The following is a 21,164-nucleotide window of genomic DNA, read 5'->3' as shown; positions in this document are numbered from 1 at the left end:
TCACAGAAGTCTGGGGACAGCCCCTTAAACAGGAAAGCTCCCAGTGCAGGTCGGCCAGGGCCACGCGGAGGCAGCAAGGTCCGATCTCCTTCCCGCAGGCCGCCTTCCTCCTCCCACTCCCGTCTACCTCCCTACTGCACCCCGCTGCCTAGCCGGATGCAGAACGGAAAGCACACGGCCCAGAAGGCGTAGCCGGCTGGCCCTGGGCCAATGACAACCTAGGAGAGTGGCGGTTCCTCAGCACTAGGAGGAGGCCGGAACTTCCTGGTTTCAGTCCAGCGAATCACTTCCGTAGCAGGTCCCCTCCGGTTTGTGGGCGCTTCCCATGCCACTTTTCGGATGGAGTGGGGGACAGGAAGGTCCGGACACTCCTCCGCGCCTTCCAACGATCCATGATCGCCTCCGTCACTGGGCGTCCGTCAGGGTTCGGATGGGCCATAAAGCTCTCCGTGGCCCTAGAGGGGGCGCTTCGGGACCCGGCAGCCTTATACACCCGAGAGACTGAGGCTAGGAGCGCGACCCGCAGCCCAGGTCACATCTCACCCAAGGCTGAGCCCGTGACACCTGCCTCAGACACCGGCCTTTATGGCGGCGGCAGGGCTGAGAGACCCAGCGCAGGTGAGTGGACGCTCCTCCGGCCCTCAGGCGCTCAAACCCCGTCCACCGGCGGGAGACTGGCGCCTGGATATTAAAAAGTGGGAATGGCCTGTGGTCATTTCTCATTGCTCTGTTTTTGAGTCTGGAGCCATGGAGGTGAGTCACTACCAGTCTAGGGTCCAGAACCCGGGCCAAGAATTGCGAGCAGGTTCCATTTCTGAAATGTAGTGGGATGAGGTGGGAAAGGGTTTACTAGGAACAAGGACCTAGGAAATGCTTGGCACTGAGACTGAGAGCGCAGCTGGGCCCAAGTCAGCTCTGGAATGGAGGGTTGAGCTGGGCTTCTATTCTGAGGGCGTTGGGAACCACGGAAAGCTCAGAGTAGAGGAGGAAGGTGAGCTGACTCAGGTCTTATGCCTAGGAATGCAGAGTGGAAAACTGTGGTGAGGCTACTGCAATGTCCAGTTCAGTAGTGCACGTGGTCAGAGGTAGAAGTGATTGTATTTTGGGTCTTTTAAGTCAGCCCAACAAAATTTTTTGATGTGGAGGGCGAGAGTCAGAAGGGTTAAGGACTCCAGGGTTTTGGGTTTTAGCTGCTGGTAGGATGAATTAGCCGTTAACTGAGATGGGATAGTTGGTCCTAGAAGGAATTTTCAGTGTTAGGTTTTAGGCATGTTGAGTTCCGATGTTCTCAGTGGAGGTGAAGAATGGGCAGCTAGACACACAGTTATGGTAGTCTGGGGAAGTGTGGTTAAAATAATGAGAGACTGAATATACAAAGGGACAATGACCAGACCATATATAAAAATAGAACTTTGACTCATAGCCTGCAGCAACTTGCCTAGGAAATCAACCCCATTATCTACAATAAACAGCCCAGGAAGCCAGCCTGCTGTAGTCAAGACTTGCAAGAAGTCATATAGCAGTATCCCTAGTGATAATCCAAGAAGCTAGATAGTAACCTCCTCTATAACATCTGGCCCCAAGTGGCCAGAGCTCGATTAATAACTGACAGCTTCTATAATTTTTCTTCCCTCTTCCAACTCTGGTCCTACCAGAGAAAGTCACATATGCACACTAACCAATCACATAGGATGCCCTGCTTGTAGTTACCCTGCCCACAGCTCCCCCATACCCATAGGACCCACCTGAAATGCTTTGTCCCTTTTGTCCAATCTAAAGCTTCCTCGCTTCTGTGTTCTCAAGACTGTCAAAATATAAATGACAGTGGTTGTCTCCCTTGCTATAGCAAGCTCGGAATAAATAGTTTTTGCTTTTCTCATTTGCTTGGTCTTCGTTTATTTCCACAGTTAGAAACATCCAAAATGTGGTACCTGGTGTATGGATAAGGGTGTGGCTGTGTGTCTGATCTTGGAGTGTGACATTTCAGGTCCTGGTGGCAATGACAGAGGAAGGTGGGGCTTAAGAACCTAAAGACAGATAAGGAAGAGTAGTGGTGGTGGTGGCTGGGCTATGAAGGAAAGGTTCTGACAGGTGGCCAAATTTCTCTGGAGGTATAGAGATGAGAGGTGCTGAGGCTTAGTTATAATGGCTAATATTACACTGAGGCCTGGGCTGGTGCTTATTCCCACCTCTGCCTTCTCATCAGGCCCTTTGATGACCCTTGGAGAGGCCTGGGAATTTTCAGTCAGTCTGGGAAATGAGCTCAGGGGAAATGAGGTCAGCTGGGAGAGCCACTAGATCTAAAGTAGGTGGAGGTAGGAGGACCAGAGGGGTTGTCTTTGAAATGAGTGTGACTGATGAAGGCATAGACTGTGGAACAGAGAAGAGGAAGAGGGCTATGAGGAACACATATCTGAGTGTTGTTCTGGGTGTCTTAGATTGGAGCCAAGAACTGGGACAGGATGGGATCGTAGTTCTTTTTGCCAAGAACTCTGGATGCTTTGTGCAGAGTGACCTGTGAAAGTTCATGGAGATGGCTGTGATGTGGGCTGTGATGGGGAGAGGGTGCCTTCATAATGGGCTGCATTGGTGAGGTGCAGGGTTTGAAGAAGTTTTGGTAAAAAAAGTGGTATGTGTTAGGGAGTAAATGTGAGCTGGTACTTGGGATAAAGGGAGAACACTAAGCCCATGTTTGTTTGTATCTGGAAGGGATGACATTGGTGACACTAGGGGAGGGGGCCCACAAAAGAGAGTGTTGGGCCCTGCACTTAGTTACTCTCTGCCTATCTGCCTGTCAGTTAGGTGAGGCCTGAGAAAAAGGCACACATCAATGGAACCAGGGCCTGGGATCTCCTCTGAGTTCGAGAGTTGAAAAGGAGGGCTAGTAGGGGACAGACCAGAAGTCCTGAGGAGAGAAGCTGATCATGGAATGAACTGTTTTTATTATGGCAGGACTCTGTGACCTTTGAGGATGTGACCATCTACTTTTCCCAGGAGGAGTGGGGACTTCTTGATGAGGCTCAGAGGCTCCTGTACTGCAATGTGATGCTGGAGAACTTTGCACTTATAGCCTCTCTGGGTAAGGCCTTCTGCACCTGTGTGTCCTGAGCTCATCTCTTCCTGTCCCTTTTTTCCAAGAGGCAGTGTTTTCCTTCTCATGGCTGAACCACGGTGCTGCTCCCTTCCTCAGTTCCCTGGCATATGTGTTATGGGTTCCAGGGGTGAGCTGTGTGTAGAGTCCCATGCTATTCTTGAAGAGCCCCAACACCTGTTTCCCTGAACCTTTGTGTGGAAGGGGCCAGGAATGAGGAGTCTTACAGTCAGCCCAGTGAATCCTGTGTGACTTGGCCACTCTCTGCTTGGGTGACTTCCCACGTCTATGACAGTTCTGTCCTGCTCCTTTCCTTTAGCTAACACTTCCTAAGGCCTGACCACCAGGAACTCTAGACACCGATGTGATTACTACTTTCTGTGGCCATTGGATATTCTTGCAATACCTTCCTTGTAGATTGTTTTTGTAATATTTTGTTTTCTTTCTTGTTGTCTCTGGTAGAGTATTTCACTGGGCAAGTGCTAGCCACTTACCTGTCCTGTCTTTTCCTTAGGACTTACATCTTTCAGGTCCCACATAGTTGCCCAGCTGAAGATGGGGGCAGAGCCCTGGGTGCCTGACAGAGTGGACATGTCTTCAGCCATGGCAAGAGGGGCATATAATGGGTCTGGCTCTGGTAAGTGGAAGATGGGGGAATGCGTGATGTCACTATTGTCTTCAAGCATACCTTCAACTTTTCTCATGCTCATCATTGTTTTGGTGCAAAAGCCAAAGGCCATATCTCTCTTCAGTCTTTCTTTCCCATTCTTGACACATTGCTGACTTGTGATTTCTACTTTGACTTGGGGCCCCTGACTGTATCCCACCTTCTGGCCTCCATGTCTCACTCTTTCCACAGCTCCCTCTGTGGCCCTCTCCAATATGGGCCTGCACTTATTATCCCATGAGATGTGTACATTCCTTTTAACAGTCCTCAAATACTAGGTACCCAGTTGCAATCAGATTTTCCTGAGTCAAGACATACCCTTCTGCAAAGGGCTTATGTGTTCCCAGCAGCCAGGGTTTTGCTGAAAAGTCTTTATAGAGAAGTGAATTGGAGACAATGCCTTTCTGCCCAATGCTATACCCCATCCTTGTGTCTTTAGTCCTAGTAGGGCTTCCCTTGTTTTATAACATTGCCAAGCACCATACTGCAGAGAAGACCATTCCTTACTCTGACTCAGGCCTCTCATCTTGCCAGCAATCCCAAGGACTCATTCCTGGGTTAAACATGCACTTGTAACAGGGCTGTTTCATTCTATCAAAGTTAACATGATTTTTACCAGCTTTTCTCTACTTTCAGATGTTCACCATGGAACAGAGGGTGAGGAGTCACCTTGTGAGCATAGTGTAGTAGGAGTGTCACAGGACAGGAATCCTAAGGCAACTCTATACACCCAGAAGGACTACCTCTCTGATGTGTGTGACCTACACTTGAAAGACATTTTGCACCTGGCTGAACACCAGGCAACACATCCCAGGCAGAAACCATATGTGTGCGATGCAAATGGGAGAAAGTTAGAGTTCATTGCAAACCTTCACCAGCAAAAGATGCAGCAGGACATAGACAAGTCTATCAGAAAGCAGGAGGGTAGGGCCTTGCTTGTGAAGACCTGCAGAGATGACACATCTGAGAAACCTTTCATATTCAGGGAGCATGGGAAGGACTTTGTAGCCAGATTTGGCTTTCTTCAGCATCAGATCACTCACAGTGTGGAGGAGCCACACCAGGGCACCAAATGTGCAGAGGAGTTTCACACTGTTCAAAGCCATAACAGGTGCAGTGAATTTGGGAATGCTTTCAGTGACAAACCCACACTTGCTCAGCAACAGAGAACCCATACTGCAGAAAGACCTTATGAGTGCAGCAAATGTGGGATATTCTTTAGTCACACCACTGGCCTCTTTCAGCACCAGAGAGATCACAGTAGAGGAAAGCCTTATGAGTGCTGTGAATGTGGGAAATTCTTTAGCCAACATTCCAGTCTCATTAAACATCAGAGAGTTCACACTGGTGAAAGCCCTCATGTATGCAGTGAATGTGGGAAATTCTTTAGCAGAAGCTCTAATCTCATTCAACATAAGAGGGTTCACACTGGAGAAAAGCCTTATGAGTGCAAGGAATGTGGGAAATTCTTTAGCCAACGCTCCAACCTAATTCATCATAAGAGGGTTCATACTGGTAAAAGTGCTCATGAATGTAGTGAATGTGGGAAATCTTTCAACTGCAACTCCAGTCTAATTAAACATTGGAGAGTTCACACTGGAGAAAGACCCTATAAATGCAATGAATGTGGGAAATTCTTTAGCCACGTTGCCAATCTCATTCAACATCAAATAGTTCACACTGGTGAACGGCCTTATGTGTGCAGTGAGTGTGGGAAAACCTTCAGTCGAAGCTCTGATCTCATGAAACATCAGAGGGTTCACACTGGTGAGCGGCCTTACCAGTGCCCTGAATGTGGGAAGTCATTTAGCCAGAGCTCCAGCCTTAATAGCCATCGGAGACTTCATACTGGTGAACGGCCTTATCAGTGCCCAGAATGTGGGAAATTCTTTAACCAAAGCTCTAGCCTCGGTAACCATCGGAGACTTCACACCGGTGAGCGGCCTTATGAATGCCTGGAATGTGGGAAAACCTTCAGACAGAGATCTAATCTGAGGCAGCACCAGAAAGTTCACAAACCAGATAGGCCATATAAGTGCAGTGAATGTGAGAAAGCCTTTAGCCAAAGGCGTACCCTCATTCGGCATCAGAAAATTCACACTAGAGAAAGAAGTACAGAGAATGTGCTTTCTCCTTCAGCACAATGCACACTAGAGAAAAGCTCTGGGAGTAGTCTCTATGAGGGAGCTGTCAGCCCAAAGCTGGACCTTGTTCATTCAAATATTCAGTCTAGGGAGATTCCCTATGAATGCTAGATATGTTGGAAGCTTTCTGGAGCTACGTTGTATGTTCTGACTGTGGACTTTGCCAGCGTTTTTGGCAGAAGCCATCTGAGCCTTACCCACTAGCAGGTCTTCAGGGTATGTGCCAACTACTCCCTGTGCTCAGACTTCTCTTTATAAGAGAATTGTGAGTAAGCCTATGGTCATAAGAGTGCCTCAGTTCTTCCCATTGTGACTTGTGTATCTATGCCCCTGACCCGTTTTGGCCATGGAGACCTGAGCTGGGTTCTGCTGGCAGCTTGCTGAGAAGGTTTAATTTCTTCAAGGATATTGTTGAGTTCATGATGCTCATGATGAATTTATCTAGCCTCCACATTGCCCATCCCAACAAGTACCTAATTTATATTTCTCTGGTTTGGGTGATATTAAGGGTCTTATTGACAAAGTCACCTTCAATCTGTGTTCTGATGCACTGATTAATGTGTGGAATGGGTTGAGAAAAGAATTAAGTTCTACCAAATTAAAGGGATCCCTAAATTTATTGTCTTAGAACAGCAGAGAGCAGCTCTCAGTCCAGATATGGCCTCATTTTTATTGGTATTCAAGACTGCCTAGGCAAAATTGTAGGGATTTTGGGAGCCTAACATCTGAATGACATGAATTCTTGTGGACCCAGAGATCACCTCAAAGAAGGGGCATTTGTGACAGACTTTGGTGCATCTGAGAGTAGCATGAATTAGGCCCCACTGTTTCCAGGGGATGTCTCATATTCCCTAGCACTGTTGAACAGACACTATTTACTTTGGCATCTGTCAAGGAGCCATATACCTTGAAGTCTAACATACGGTATTTGATTATAAGTGATTGTAAGACTTACTGGGTCCACTGGGACCATAATTTGTACAGGAACACTGGAAGTTATAATGGAGTAAGTGAGGCTGCAGCAAACTAGAGGGAATGTATTAAAAGATTTTATTTGTTTTTAGAAAGAAGGGAAGGGAGGAAGAATTTAAGGCAGAGAAACATCAATGTGTCATTGCTCCTCATGCACCCCCTACTGGAGACATGATCCACAACCCAGACATCTGGCCTGACTGGAAATTGAACCTGTGACCCTTTGGTTTGTAGGCTGGCACTCAATCCACTGAGCCACATCAGCCAGGGCTGGAATGTACCTGTTTTAAAAGAGCATCTACAAATGTTTTCTTGACTATGACTGCAGGATTCAGACTTTGCAGAAGTTTTCAAGACCACCAGACTTCTGTCACGACTAGGGTTACTGGCAGAGCAAATAATCGAAAAAGTTTTGTAGATTACTGTAGGCTCACTGCATTATCTCAAAGCCACTGTTGCATTGGCAGAAAAATAGGACCTGAGAGGAGGTAGATTCTGTATTCCAGGGGTGTTACATTTGTGACATAGCCAGCCACTTTTGCTGCCAAAGCAATGAGAAAGTAGAATTAATGTGGGGTTACCAAATCTTCCAATTTGCTAAATGAATGGAGATCGGATTCTTATGTGCAACAATTTCTTTTAATACTTTATTGAGATAAAGTGGTCAGGCAATAAATAATTATATGTATTTAGTATGTACAATTTCATATGTTTTTAAGTGTGTGTATACTCAGGGAATCAACACTATAGTCATGATAATAAACCTATCCATTACCCACAAATCTACCTTGTGCCCCTTTATTATTTCTCTTTGTCTTTCCCAGGAAACCATTAGCCTCATCCCAAGGAATCTATTAACCTTTTCTCACATAGATTTGTTTGTGTTCTATAGATTTTATACAATTAAAAAGGAATTATAAAGTACTTATACTCTACTTTTGGTCTATATTCTTTCATACAAGATAATTATCTTGGGAATACCATGCTGTGTGTATGAAAAGTTTATTCCTCTTACTGTTGAATAGTGCTAAGTTGAATGAATCCACCACAGTTCGGTTTATTTTGTAAATTAAAATTCTGGTAAAATACACATAATATCGAGTTTACTATGTTAACCCTCTAAGTGTGCAGTTCAGTGGTATTAAGTATACAAGTATATTGTTCAATCATCTCCACCATTCATCTCTTTTTCATCTTGTAAAACTAAAACTGTATATCATTAGATAGTAACTCCTAATTCCCCCTTTCTAAGCCTCTGAAAACCACCATCCTTTCAATTTCTGTTAATTTGCTCTAGGAACCTCAGTTATGAAATCATACAGGAATTGTCTTATTGAGGCTGGGGTATTTCACTTAGCATAATAACCTCAAGGTTCATTCATGTTGTAGTGTTCATCAAAAATTTTTTTCTGAGGCTGAAAAATATGCCATTTGTGTGTATGTGTATGCCATATTTTGCTTATTCATCTGTCAATGGATATTTGTTTTATTTCCACTTTTTAACTATTGTGAATAATATTGCTAAAAGAGATACAAATATCTCTTTAAGACTCAGCTTTTTATTCTTTGGGGTATATGCATTAAAGTGGAATTACAGGATCATTTGGTAGTTATACTTTTAATTTTTGAGGAACCTCCATACTATTTTTCACAATGGCTGTACCATTTTACATTCCTACAAACAGTATCCAAGAGTCCAATTTTTCATATCTTCACCAACACTTGTTTTTTTTCTGTTGTTTTTTTTAATATAGTTTTTATCCTAATGAGTGTGAAGTGATACGTCATTAATTTGCAGTTCCCTAATGATTCATGATAGTATTGTTTTATGTACTTACTGGTCATTTGTATATCTTCTGTAGATAAATGTCTATTCAAGTGATTTTTCCATTTTTTTATTGTTTAGTTACAGTTGTCCCTGTGTTGCTCTCCCTTGCCCTGTCCAACCCCTGCTCCCAAAGATAATCTCTATCCCATTATCCTTGTCCATGGGTCCTTTGTACATGTTCCTTGACTTGACCTTTCCCGTTCTTTCCCTCATTATACTCTTCCCCAACCCTCTGGTAACTGTCAGTTTGTTCTTTATTTCTATCTCTCTGGTTCTATTTCACTCATGTGTTTGTTTTATTGATTAGGTTTCTCTTACAGGTGAGATCATATGGTATTTGTTTTTCACTGACTGGCTTATGTTACTTAGTCTAATACTCTCTAGTTCCATCCACACTGTCACAAAGGGTAGCAGTTCTTTCTGCTGAGTAATATTCCATTATGTAAATGAACCAGTTTTTTGATCCACTCATTGGCTGATGGGCATTTAGGCTGTTTCCACCACTTGGCTTTGTAAATTGTGCTGCTATGGACATTGGGATGCATAGGCTCTTTTACATTAGTGTTTCAGGATCCTTAGGGTATAATCCCAGCAATGGAATTGCTGAGTCAAAAGCAACTCCATTTTTAGTTTTTTTGAGGAAATTCCATACTGTTTTCCAGAGTGGCTGCACGAGTCTATATTCCTACCAACAATGTACTAGGGTTGTATTTTCTGACAACCTCTCTAGCACTTATTGTTTGTTGATTTGATTATGATGGACATTCTCGCTAGTGTGAAGTTGTATCTCATTGTGGTTTTAATTTTCATCTCCTGATGGCTAGTGATTCTGAGCATCCTTTCGTGTGTCTCTGAGCCCTCTGTGTATATATCCTTGGAGAAGTGTCTGTTCAGGTCGTTGGCCCATTTTTTAATTGAGTTGTCTTCCTGGTGTGGAGTTGTGTGAGTTCTTTATATACTTTAGAGAGCAAAACCTTCTGTGAGATATAATTGGCAAATATATTTTCCCATACAGTTGGTTCCCTTTTCATTTTGCTAATGTTTTCTTTAGCTGTGCAGAAGCTTTTTATTTTGATGAAGTCCCACTTGTTTATTCTTTCCTTTATGTTCCTTGCTCTAGGGGACATATCAGCGAAAATATTACTGTGTGGAATATCTGATATTATCCTGCCTGTGTTCTCCTCTAGGACTTTTATGGTATCATGACTTATATTTCAGTCCTTTATCCACCTTGAATTCATTTTTGTGTATGGTGTTAAGTTGGTGGTTAAGTTTCATTTTTTGCATGTAGTTGTTCAGATCTCCCTATAGCATTTGTTGAAGAGGCTATTTTTACTCCATTTAATACTCTTGCCCCCTTTGTCAAATATTAATTAACCATAGAGACTTGGGTTTGTTTCCAGGCTCTCTGTTCTGTTTCATTAGTGTATGTGTCTGTTCTTATGCCAATACAAGACTGTTTTGATTATCATCACCTTATAATATAGTTTGATGTCAGGTATGGTGATCCCTCCTACTTTGTTCTTCTTTCTCAGTACTGCTGCAGCTATTTGGGGTTATTTGTGGTTCTGTATAAATTTTTGAAATATTCAACTGTATCTGTGAAATATGTCATTGGTACTTTAGGGATTGCATTGGATCTCTAAATCGCTTTGGGTAGTGTGGCCATTTTGATTATGTTAATTCTTCCAATCCATGAGCATGGTACGTGCTTCCATTTGTTTGTGTTTTCCTTGATTTCTTTAGCGTTGTATAGTTTTCAGAGTACAGGTCTTTAACCTTCTTGGTTAGGCTTATTTCTAGCTACTTTATTTTTCTTGTTTCTGTAGCAAATGGGATTTTTTCCTGGATTTCTGTTTCTGACATTTCATTGTTGGTGTACAAAAATGTATTCAAGTCTGAATATTGAGTTTGTATCTTAGTGTTTTGCCAGATTCACTTATTAGGTTGAATAGTGTTTTTGGTGGAGTCTCTACAGTTTTGTGTGTACACTATCATGTCATCTGCAAACAATGACAGTTTTACTTCCTCCTTTCCAATGTAGACGTCTTTTATTTCTTTCTTGTCTGATTGCTGTGGCTAGGATTTCCACTACTATGTTGAATAGGAGTGGTGAAAACAGACATCCTTGTCTAGTTCCTGATCTTAGTGGGAAGGCTTCTAGTTTTTGCCCATTGAGTATGATGTTGGCTGTTTTCATATATGGCCTTTATTATGTAGAGGAATGCTCCCTCTACTCCCACTTTATTCAGTGTTGTTTTTTTAATCATAAATGGGTGTTGTACCTTATCAAATGCTTTTTCTGCATCTGTTAATATTATCACGTGATTTTTGTCTTTTGTTCTGTGTTACATTTATTGATTTGTGAATATTGTACCATCCTTGGATCCCTGGGATGAATCCATTGATCATGGTGTATGATCTTTTAGATGTTTTGCTAGATACAGTTTGTCAGTACTCTGTTGAGGATTTTAGCATTGATGTTCATTAGCCTGTAGATATTGGCCTGTAGTTTTCTTTCTTTTCTGTGTCTTTATCTGGTTTTGAGATTAGGAATGATGCTGGCCTCATACAAAGTATCTGGGAGTCTTCCATCTTCTTGGACTTTTTGGAATAGCCTGTGAAGGACAGGGGTTAGCTCTTCCTTAAATGCTTTGTGAAATTCTCCTGTGAACCATCCAGTTCAGGGCTTTTGTGTGATGGGAATTTTTTTTATTACTGCTTCAATTTTGTCAGCTGTAATTGGTCTGTTCAGGCTTTCTGCTTCTTCTTCATTGAGTTTTTGAAGATTATATTTTCTGAGAAATTTGTCCATTTCACCTAGGTTTTCAAGTTTCTTGGCATATAGTTCTTTGTAGTACTTTCTTACAATTCTCTATTTCTGTGGTATCAGTTGTAATGTCCCTTTTTTCATTTCTGATTTGTTTATTTGGGTCCTCTCTCTTTTTTTACTCATGCATTTGGATAAAGGCTTGTCAATTTCGTTAATTTTTCAAAGAAGTAGCTCCTGGATTTATTGATCCTTAGAAATGTTCCTTTAGTCTCTATGTCATTTAATTCTGCCCTGATCTTCATTATTTCCTTTCATCTACTTGCTATGGGCTTTGTTGTTTTTCCTCTAGTTCTTGTATATGTAGTGTGAGGTTATTTATTTGAAATATTTTTATCTTTTTTTAGGTATGCCTGTATTGCTATGAACTTCCTTCTCAGAACTGCATTTGCTGTGTCCCCTAAGTTTTGGAGTGCTGGGAGTTCATTTCCATTTGTTTCCAGAAACTTTTTGATTTCTTCCCTAATCTCATTCTTAACCCACTCATTGTTTAATAGCATGCTATTTAATCTCCATGAATTTGGGTATTTTTGAGGTTTTTTCCTTGAGTTTGGTGTATAGTTTCAGGCCCTTGTGGTCTGAGAAGATGCTTGATATATTTTCAATTGACTTGAATTTGTTGAGGCTTGTTTTGTGACCTATCATGTGATCTATCTTTGAAAATGACCCATGTGTATTTGAAAAGGATGTGTATTTTGCTATTTTGAGGTGAAAGGCTCGATACATATAAGTTAAGTTCTTTTAATCTAGGGATTGTTCAATGCCACAATATCTTTATTGATACTTTGTTTAGAAGACACATCTATTTTTGACAGTGGGGTGTTAAAAACCCCCTAGTATAAGTATGTTATATTCTATATTTTTCTTTTTTTGGACGTGCCAGACAAGTGTTTAATAAGAATATTACAGTATATTTATGAATATTTTGATACTTATGGTATTAGTCCTTTGTTATATTTGTAATCTGTTATACTTCTTTCAGTCTAGAAAAAAATTCTTTTTTAAATTTAATTATTGTTCAAGTACAGTTTTCTGTCTTTTACTCCCAGCCCAGCCCCCCCCCCCCCCCCCCCCAGTTCATAGCTGCACAATTTACAATAGCCAAGAGTTGGAAACAACCTAGGTGCCCATCAGTAAATGAATGGATGCAAAAACTATGGTACATTTACACAATGGAATTCTATGCAGCAGAAAGAAGGAAGGAGCTTCTACCCTTTGCAACAGCATGGATGGAACTGGTAAGCATTATGCTGAGTGAAATAAGCCAGGCAGTGAAAGACAAATACCATAAAATCTCACTTTTAACAGGAACCTAAAAAACAAAACAAACAAGCAAGCAAAATATAACCAAAGACACTGAAATAAAGAACAGGCTGACAGGGACCAGAGGGGAGAGAATTTCAGGGGAAAAGGGGAATGATTCACAGGAACAAGTATAAAGGACACATGGACAAAAACTAAGGCAGGTGGGTGGGAAATGGGAGGGAGGTAGGGAGCACTGAGGAGGGGGGTGGGCTGTGATGTGAGTCTATATTTTTGTTGAAGTCCTCCAAGATTTTCCTTATATATTTGGATGCTCCTATGTTGGCATCATATATTTTTATGATGTTTATGTTTTCTTTTTTTAAAGATTTTATTTATTTATCCTTAGAGGGGAAGAGAAGGAGAGAAGGAGAGAAATATAAATATGGTTGCCTCCCATACATCCCCTGCTGGGAACTAACCTGCAACTCAGGTATGTGCCCTGACTGGGAATCAAACCGCAATCTTTTGGTTCACAGGCCTGCACTCAATCCACTGAGCTACACCAGCCAGGGCTGTTTATGTTTTCATAATGAGTTTTTCCCTTGGGTATACAAAGTGACCTCTGGGTCTCTTTTTATGACCCTTTCTTTGAAGCCTATTTTGTCAGATACAAGTATTGCTACCCTGGCTTATTTTCCCTATCTGTTTGCTTGGAATATTTTTTTTCCCAATCCTTCACTTTCAGTCTGTGTAGGTCTTTTGTTCTCAGGTGGCACTCTTGGAGGCAGCATATTATAGGGTCATGTTTTCTTATCTATTCAGCTGCCACATGTCTTTTGTTTGGAGCATTTAATCTATTTACATTTAAGGTTATTATTGGTAAGTAGTTACTCATTTCCATTTTCTCCCTTTGTTCCTTTCTCTCTCACCATTTTTTCTTCCTCTTCTTAAAGCAGTCCCTTTAGCATATCTTGAAATGCTGGTTTGGTAGAATATATTCTTTTAGCCTTCTTTTGTCCAAGAAGCTCTTTATTTCACCTTCCATTTTTTAAAATTTACTTAATTTTTGTTCAATTACTGTTGTCTGCATTTTCTCCCCACCACTCCCCCCGCACCCCAGCCATACTCACCTCCCACCCTTGCTTCCACCCTCCTTCTTAGTTTTGTCCATGTGTCTTTTATAGTAGTTCCTGAAAACCCTTCAACCCACTGTCCCCTCCCTGCTCCCCTCTGGCTATTGTTAGACTGTTCTTAATTTCAGTTTCTTTGGTTATACTTTGTTTGCCTTTTTCTTTTGTTGATTATGAACAGTTAAAGATGAGATCATATGGTATTTGTCCCTCACTGCCTGGCTTATTTCATTTAGCATAATGCTCTCCAATTCCATCCATGCTGTCTCAAAGGATCGGAGCTCCTTTCTCTCTGCTGCATAGAATTCTATTGTGCAAATGTACCATAGTTTTTGACCTACCCATTTATTGATGGGTGCTTAGGTTGCATCCAGCACTTGGCTATTGTAAAATGTGCTACTGTGAACATTGGGGTGCATAGGTTCTTTTGGATTGGTGTTTTAGAGTTCTTAGGATATAATCCCAGCAGTGAAATTGCTAGATCAAAAGGCACGTCCATTTTTTGTTTTTTTTTTTAAGAAAATTCCATACTGTTTTACAGTGGTTGTACCAGTCTGCAATCCCACCAACAATGGTTTAGGGTCCCCTCTTCTCCACAGCCTCTCCAACACTTGTTGTTTGTTGCTTTGTTTATGATTGCCATTCTCAATGGTGTGAGGTGGTATATCATTGTGGTTTTAATTTGCATCTCTCTGATAGCTAGTGATATTGAACATTTTTTCATGTGTCTGCGGGCCCACTGTACGTCCTCCTTGGAGAAGTGTCTGTTCAGGTCTTTTGCCCATTTTTTAATTGGGTTGTTTGTCTTCCCGAAGTGGAGTTGTGTGAGCTCTTTATTTTGGAGATCAAACACTTGTCCGAGGTATCATTGGCAATTGTGTTTTCCCATATAATTGGTTCTCTTTTCATTTTAATGCTGTTTTCTGTAGCCATGCAGAACCTTTTTAATTTGGTAAGGTCCCGTTTGTTTTTTCCTTTATGCCCCTGCTTTAGGGGACATATCAGTGAAAATGTTGCTGCATGGAATGTCTGAGATTTTCCTGCTGATGTTCTCCTCTAGGACTTTTATGGTGTCATGGCTTATATTTAAGTCTTTTATCCACCTCCAATTTATTTTGGTGTATGGTGTAAATTGGTAATGGAGTTTCATTTTTTTTTGCATGTAGCTGTCCAGATCTACCAACACCATTTGTTGAACAGGCTGTCTTTACTACATTTTATGTTACTGCCCCCTTTGTTGAATACTATTTGACTGTAGAAAGTTTGGTTTATTTCTGGGCTCTCTGTTCTTTTCCATTGGTCTATGTGTCTGTTTTTATGCCAGTACCAGGCTGTTTTGATTACAGTGGCCTTATAATACAGCTTGATATCAGATATTGTGATCCCTCCTGCTTTGTTCTTCTTTCTCAAAATTGCAGCTGCTATTTGGGGTCGTTTATGGTTCCATATAAATTTTTGAAGTGTTTGTTCTATGTCTGTGAAATATGCCATTGGTACTTTAATAGGAATTGCATTGAGTCTGTAAATTGCTTTGGGTATATGGACATTTTGATGATGTTAATTCACCTAATCCATGAGCACAGTACATTCTTCCATTTGTGTCTTCTTTAATTTCTTTCTTCAGTGTTGTATAGGTTTATGAGTTCAGGTCTTTTACCTCCTTGGTTATATTTATTCCTAGGTACTTTATTTTTCTTGTTGCTATAGCAAGTCGGATTTTTTTCCTGATTTCTGTTTCTGATACTTCATTATTATTGTACAAAAACACCTTTGATTTCTCAGTGTTGACTTTGTATCTGGCTGTTTTGCCAAATTTGTTTATTAGGTTGAATAGTTTTTTGGTGGAGTCCATAGGATTTTTTATGTATATTATCATGTCATCTGCAAGCAGTGACAGTTTTACTTCCTCCTTTCCAATTTGGATGTCTTTTATTTCTTTTTCTTGCCTGATTGCTTTGGCTAAGACCTCTAGTACTATGTTGAGTAGGAGTGGTGAAAGCAGGCATCGTTGTCTTGTTTCTAATGTTAGTGGGAAAGCTCTAAGTTTTTGTCCATTGAATATGATGTTGGTTATAGGTCTCTAATATATGGCATTAATTATGTTTAGTCACATTCAATTTTAATTGAGAGCCTTGCTGGATAGAGTAGTCTCAGTTGCTGGCCTTTGCTTTTTACTGCTTGGAATATTTATGGCCATTCTCTTCTAGCTTGTAATGTTTCTGTTGAGAAGCTAGCTACTAGCCTTATCAGGTCTCCCTTGTATGTTACTTTCTGTTTCTCTCTTGCTGCCTTCAAGATTTTTTTTTTCTCTTCAAATTTTTCCCTTTTAATTATGATGTGTCTTGTAGTGGGCCTCTTTGAGTTCCTTGTGATCAGAACCCTCTTTGGTTCCTGGACTTGTGTGGCTTTTTCTCTTATCAAAATGTGGGAGTTTACCATCATTACTTTTTCAAACAGGTTTTTTATTTCTTTCTCTTCTTCTCCTTCTGGTATCCCTACTATATGGATGTTATTATGTTTCATATTATCCTGTAGATCTCTTAACCCTCTTCATTGTTTTTGACACTTTTTTCCTGTTCTTTAATTTTTTAAAATATATTTTATCGATTATTCCATTACAGTTGTCCCATTTTTCCCCCTTCATTCCCCTCCACCCTTCACACCCCTCCCCCCATACCCCCCTTTAGTTCATGTCCATGTGTCACAAGTTCTTTAGCTTCTACATTTCCCATACTATTCTTGCCCTCCCCCTGCCTATTTTCTACCTACCGTTTATGCTACTTATTCTCTGTACCTTCTCCCCCTTTCTCCTTCTCCCACTCCCCTGTTGCTAATCCTCCATGTGATTTCCATTTCTATGGTTCCGCTCCTGATCTAGCTGTCCTCTTAGTTTGCTTTTGTTTTAGCTGTGGTTGTTAGTAACTGAGTTTGCTGTCCTTCCACTGTTCATATTTTTTATCTTCTTTTTCTTAGGTAAGTCCCTTTAACATTTCATAAAATAAGGGCTTGGTGATAATGAACTCCTTGAACTTGACCTTATCTGAGAAACACTTTATCTGCCTTTCCATTCTAAATGTAAGCTTTCCTGGATAGAGCAATCTTGGATAGGTCTTTGGATTTCATGACTGGGAATCCTTCTTTCCAGTCCCTTCTTGCCTGTAAGGTCTCTTTTGAGAAATCAGCTGACAGTCTGATGGGAACTCCTTTGTAGGTGACTGTCCCCTTAGCTCTTGCTGCTTCTAGGATTCTCTCCTTCATTTTAATTTTGGCTAATGTAATGATGATGTGCCTTGGTGTGTTCCTCCTTGGGTCCAACTTCTTTGGGACCCTCTGAGCTTCCTGGACTTCCTGGAAGTCTATTTCCTTTGCCAGATTGGGAAAGTTCTCCCTTATTATTTGTTCAAATAGGTTTTGCACTTGTTTTTCTTCCTCTTCCCCTTCTGGTACCCCTATAATTCAGATGTTAGAATGTTTAAAGATGTTCTGGAGGTTCCTAAGCCTCTCCTCATTTTTTTTGAATTCTTGTTTCTTCATTCTTTTCTGTTTGGTCATTTCTTTTATCCTTCTAGTCCACTTTGTTGATTTTAGTCCCAGATTTGTTTCCATCACTATTGGTTCCCTGTGCATTTTCCTTAATTTCACTTAGCATAGCCTTCATTTTTTCATCTAATTTGTGACTAAAATCAACTAGTTCTGTGAGCATCCTGATCACCAGTGTTTTGAACTGTGCATCTGATAGGTTGGCTATCTCTTGGTTACTTAGAAGTATTGGCTCTGGGGCTTTGAGTTGTTCTTCTGCTTGAGCCATAATGTTTTGGTCTGTTTGTGCCTGTTATGTATGAGGGGCAAAAGCTTATGTGTTCACCAGGGTGGGTCAACCCAGTCACTGGGTTTTGACTGGGAGTGGGGTCAGAGAGTTAGCAATGGCTTTTGGTTTTCTCTCTCTCGTATTTAGGTCCCCTCTGGCACATCCCACAAGCAAATTAGGCCCTTCTGGTGCTGGTTCCTGGGTAGGTGGGCTTGGGTACATTCTAGGACCCCGTGGGTCTCTCCAAGGAACTCTCCTGTGAGGCTGGGAGCCTCTCCTGGCACCTCACCCCCCACAAGTGTTTTCAGTCGGTGCTTTTAGGGTTTATTTCCCAGTGCTCAGGCCCTGCATTGCACAGTCTGTCTCACTGTTCGTTTTTGCACCTGGTTTATCTGTACGTGAATGTGTGACTGTGGTCAGCCAGCCGCCCCGTGCCCTCACTGGGTCTGCCCATTGCCACCTCATGCCTTGGATGTGCCAACCACTGCCTGCATGCCTGGGTTGGCCCAGCAGCCACCACTTTTCCCTGCCTCAACCCCTCTCTGCTGGCTGCTGACTCTGCCCCTCTTATCAGTCTGGATGAATGGTTCGTTGTTGTTGGACTTCTGTACAGTTCAATTTTCTGTCTGTTTTGGTTATGATTTTTTCTAAATCTTTGTTGTTCTTAAATTTGGTTGTGTGAAGAGGTACAGTATTTTCACCTACGCCTCCATCTTGGCCAGAAGTCCAGTTTCTTGTTTTGGGGGGAAGTTTTTTCTCCTTTTTCCTCTAGCTCACTGATTCAATATTCTGCTTTACTTAGTTTGCTGTTGAGTCCTACTGTGTTCTTTAATTCAGAAACTGTATTCTGCATTTTCTCTTGGCCCTTGTTGATTTTTTCTATGTTCCTTTTTATGCTGATATAGTTTGCAGTAAGTTACTCATAATCTCCCTGTAGTTTTTGGTAATTCTCACTAAGCTCATTGAGCTTTCTTATAACCATTTGTTTGAACTCAATATCTGATAGTTGACTTGTCTCTACTTCATTTAGCATTCTTTCTGAGGATTCCTTTTCTCTTTGATTAGGGTTTTTTTTTTTTTCCCATTATTTGTGGGACTCTTGTGTGTTTTTACTTCTTTTTTTTTTAACATTTTTTATTGATTATGCCATTACATTTGTTCTATTCCCCCCCTCTTTTCCCCTCCACCCTGCACACCCCTCTCCCACCATTCCCCCCCCTTTAGTTCATGAACACGTGTCTCAAGTTCTTTAGATTCTGTATTTCCCCTACTATTCTTACCCTCCCCCCTATCTACTTTCTATCTACTGTCTGTGCTACTTATTTTCTGTACCTTCTCCTCCCTTCTCCTTCTCCCATTCCCCTGTTGCTAATCCTACTTCTTAAATTAATCTGTTTTTACTTTCTGTGTTGTGTCAACTTTTGTGGTAGAAGGCCTGTGAGATTCAGTGGTGCAGTCTCCTTGATCTCCTGAACTTGATCCTGTTAGGATGTCCTTTATGCCTTTAATGCTGGTTCTTGGGGTGCAATTGGATTTTGGTTATTGTTGGGTCTTACTTTGGTGGGTTCTTCCCTCCAGGTGGTTGACCCAGGGTCACTCCAGCTACCACATATTGTGTGCTGTTGTGCAGGTTCTGCCAGAACAAAACCACAAAGCCCAGGAAACAAACCCACATCCTCAAATATAACTCCCCCCCAACAATTCCACTATCAATGGCAAATGAACCAGTATTAATAAGGGTATAAGGAAATTAAGAGTATTATAAGAAAGGAGAGCAGATGTGAGAAGATCTACTGAAAAAAAATAGTTTTGAGAGGGTACAGGGAGGGGCAATAATAAGAGTTGCGAGTTGAAATAATGGAAAGAGAGATGGTAAAATTTACCTCGTTGGATAAAAAAGGAAATGAAGGATGTGGAATGGAGTATGAGAAAGGAAGCATACAGTATTATGTTTAAACAGAAATTAAAATAACATAAAATAAAATATAGAGAGAAAGGGAAAGGAAAGAAAAATAGTAAATAACTAATAAAAATATAGGAGCCAAATTAAAGAGAAAGATCCACCACAGTACTCACAACAACAAAAGAGCTAAAATTAATGTAGGTGGTATGGGAATAAGAGGGGGAAAAGAAACAAAGATAAGTCTATAATGTTTAGAGGCGTGGGGAGTGATTTGGAAATGAAAGAGCAAGAGGGAATACTAACGGTAAGGAACAAAAAACAGACAAAGACAGGGAAAAAATAAAATTTGGGATGTAAGGAAAAAGAAAAAAGAATAGAGAAAAATACGAGGGCAGGATAAAAGAGAAATAGAAGAAAGACAAAAAACCAAGCTAAGACAGCAAAATTAAAATTTTAGACAAAAAGATTAGGAGAGGGTACCAGTAAAATTTGATATTTGAAATACAGAATTAGTGTTCTACATATAAAATTGAAAAAACAATGCAACAACAACTAGCCTACCCACAACCAACTAGCAAAGATTATTAAAGTTGGATCCAGAATGCAGGTATTTTAAGAGCAGAGAAAAAGAATGTGAGATGACCATTGACAAGAAAACTGAGGCTTCTGGGAAGATGGCGACAGAGTAGGATCAAGTGGATTCCAGCTCCTGTATACATGGGAGAAAATTTTGGAAGATCTCCAGAGGAAAAGTGCAATCAACCAACAGATCCCCAGCATTTATGAAATTAAGAGACTAGAGATAGTGATGGACGCTGAAGGACCAGACAGTGGCAGGTCAGTGGGATCTCAGGGACCTGAATAAAGACAACAGTGGCGGTGGCAGCAAGGGCCAGCGCCCTTGGCCAGACAGCCCTGGTGCGGCAGCTACGGTCGCGGTCCAGCGGCCTCGGTAGGCGACCAGCGCTGGGGGGCATTGGCCATGGAGGACCATTCGGGAGCCTGGCACCCAGCAGGGCTATGGCAGACTCTTTGGGAGCCTTGGGCCTGCTGCAGGGTCCTTGGGAAGAGAGCTGGGACATCAGTTTCCTCCTTCCCCGTCTAAGCAAGGCTGGGCGACACCGGGCAGAGACCTGTCTGCTTGAGTTTACAGAAAGAATAACAAGGACAATGGGCTGTGTTCAGCTGCGGACTCTGTGGTCACCAGCCCAGGATAATCGAGAGGCGCATTGTCGTTACTGGTCTGGCTGGGGATTGGGCTGAGCTGAGAGGCAGGCTCTCTGGAGAAGATTTTTTTGGAAAGTGGACTGAGGTGCTCTCCTGCGATGGCAGCTTGGCTTGCTTCCCACCCAGCCTGGCAGCGATCCAGAGGATGGGAGGAAGCATTTGAGTCCCGCCACAGAACTGGGAAGGACCATGCCAGACCCTGTGGGACCCAGGCCGCCTGGCAGGTGCATGGGCGCCTGCACCCCAATCTGGCAGCCTGACTGGTGCACGTGTGCATGCCTGCACCCCAGCCCACAGAGAGGTCTTGATGCAACCAGAA

General features: G+C 41.8%; 1 protein-coding gene and 1 long non-coding RNA gene across 2 annotated transcripts; both read left to right on the top strand.

Annotated features, from left to right (window-relative positions):
- The first annotated feature begins 289 nt into the window (after window positions 1-289).
- ZNF792 (zinc finger protein 792) lies at window positions 290-7,814 on the top strand. The gene is made up of 4 exons (XM_037129518.2): window positions 290-618; window positions 2,953-3,079; window positions 3,606-3,728; window positions 4,395-7,814. The coding sequence occupies exons 1-4, from the start codon at window positions 586-588 to the stop codon at window positions 6,011-6,013; spliced, it is 1,902 nt and encodes a 633-aa protein (XP_036985413.2). The 5' UTR covers window positions 290-585; the 3' UTR covers window positions 6,014-7,814.
- A 4,831-nt stretch (window positions 7,815-12,645) lies between these two features.
- LOC128627808 (uncharacterized) lies at window positions 12,646-13,267 on the top strand. Its single transcript, XR_008392098.1, has 2 exons — window positions 12,646-12,770; window positions 13,184-13,267. It is a non-coding gene; the product is annotated as an uncharacterized LOC128627808 (long non-coding RNA).
- The last annotated feature ends 7,897 nt before the right edge of the window (window positions 13,268-21,164 follow it).

Source organism: Artibeus jamaicensis, unplaced genomic scaffold (genome assembly GCF_021234435.1).
Source record: "Artibeus jamaicensis isolate MK-2021 breed Jamaican fruit bat unplaced genomic scaffold, CSHL_Jam_final contig_470, whole genome shotgun sequence".
Lineage (NCBI taxonomy): Eukaryota > Metazoa > Chordata > Mammalia > Chiroptera > Phyllostomidae > Artibeus > Artibeus jamaicensis.
This window is presented reverse-complemented; position numbering and strand designations above follow the sequence as displayed.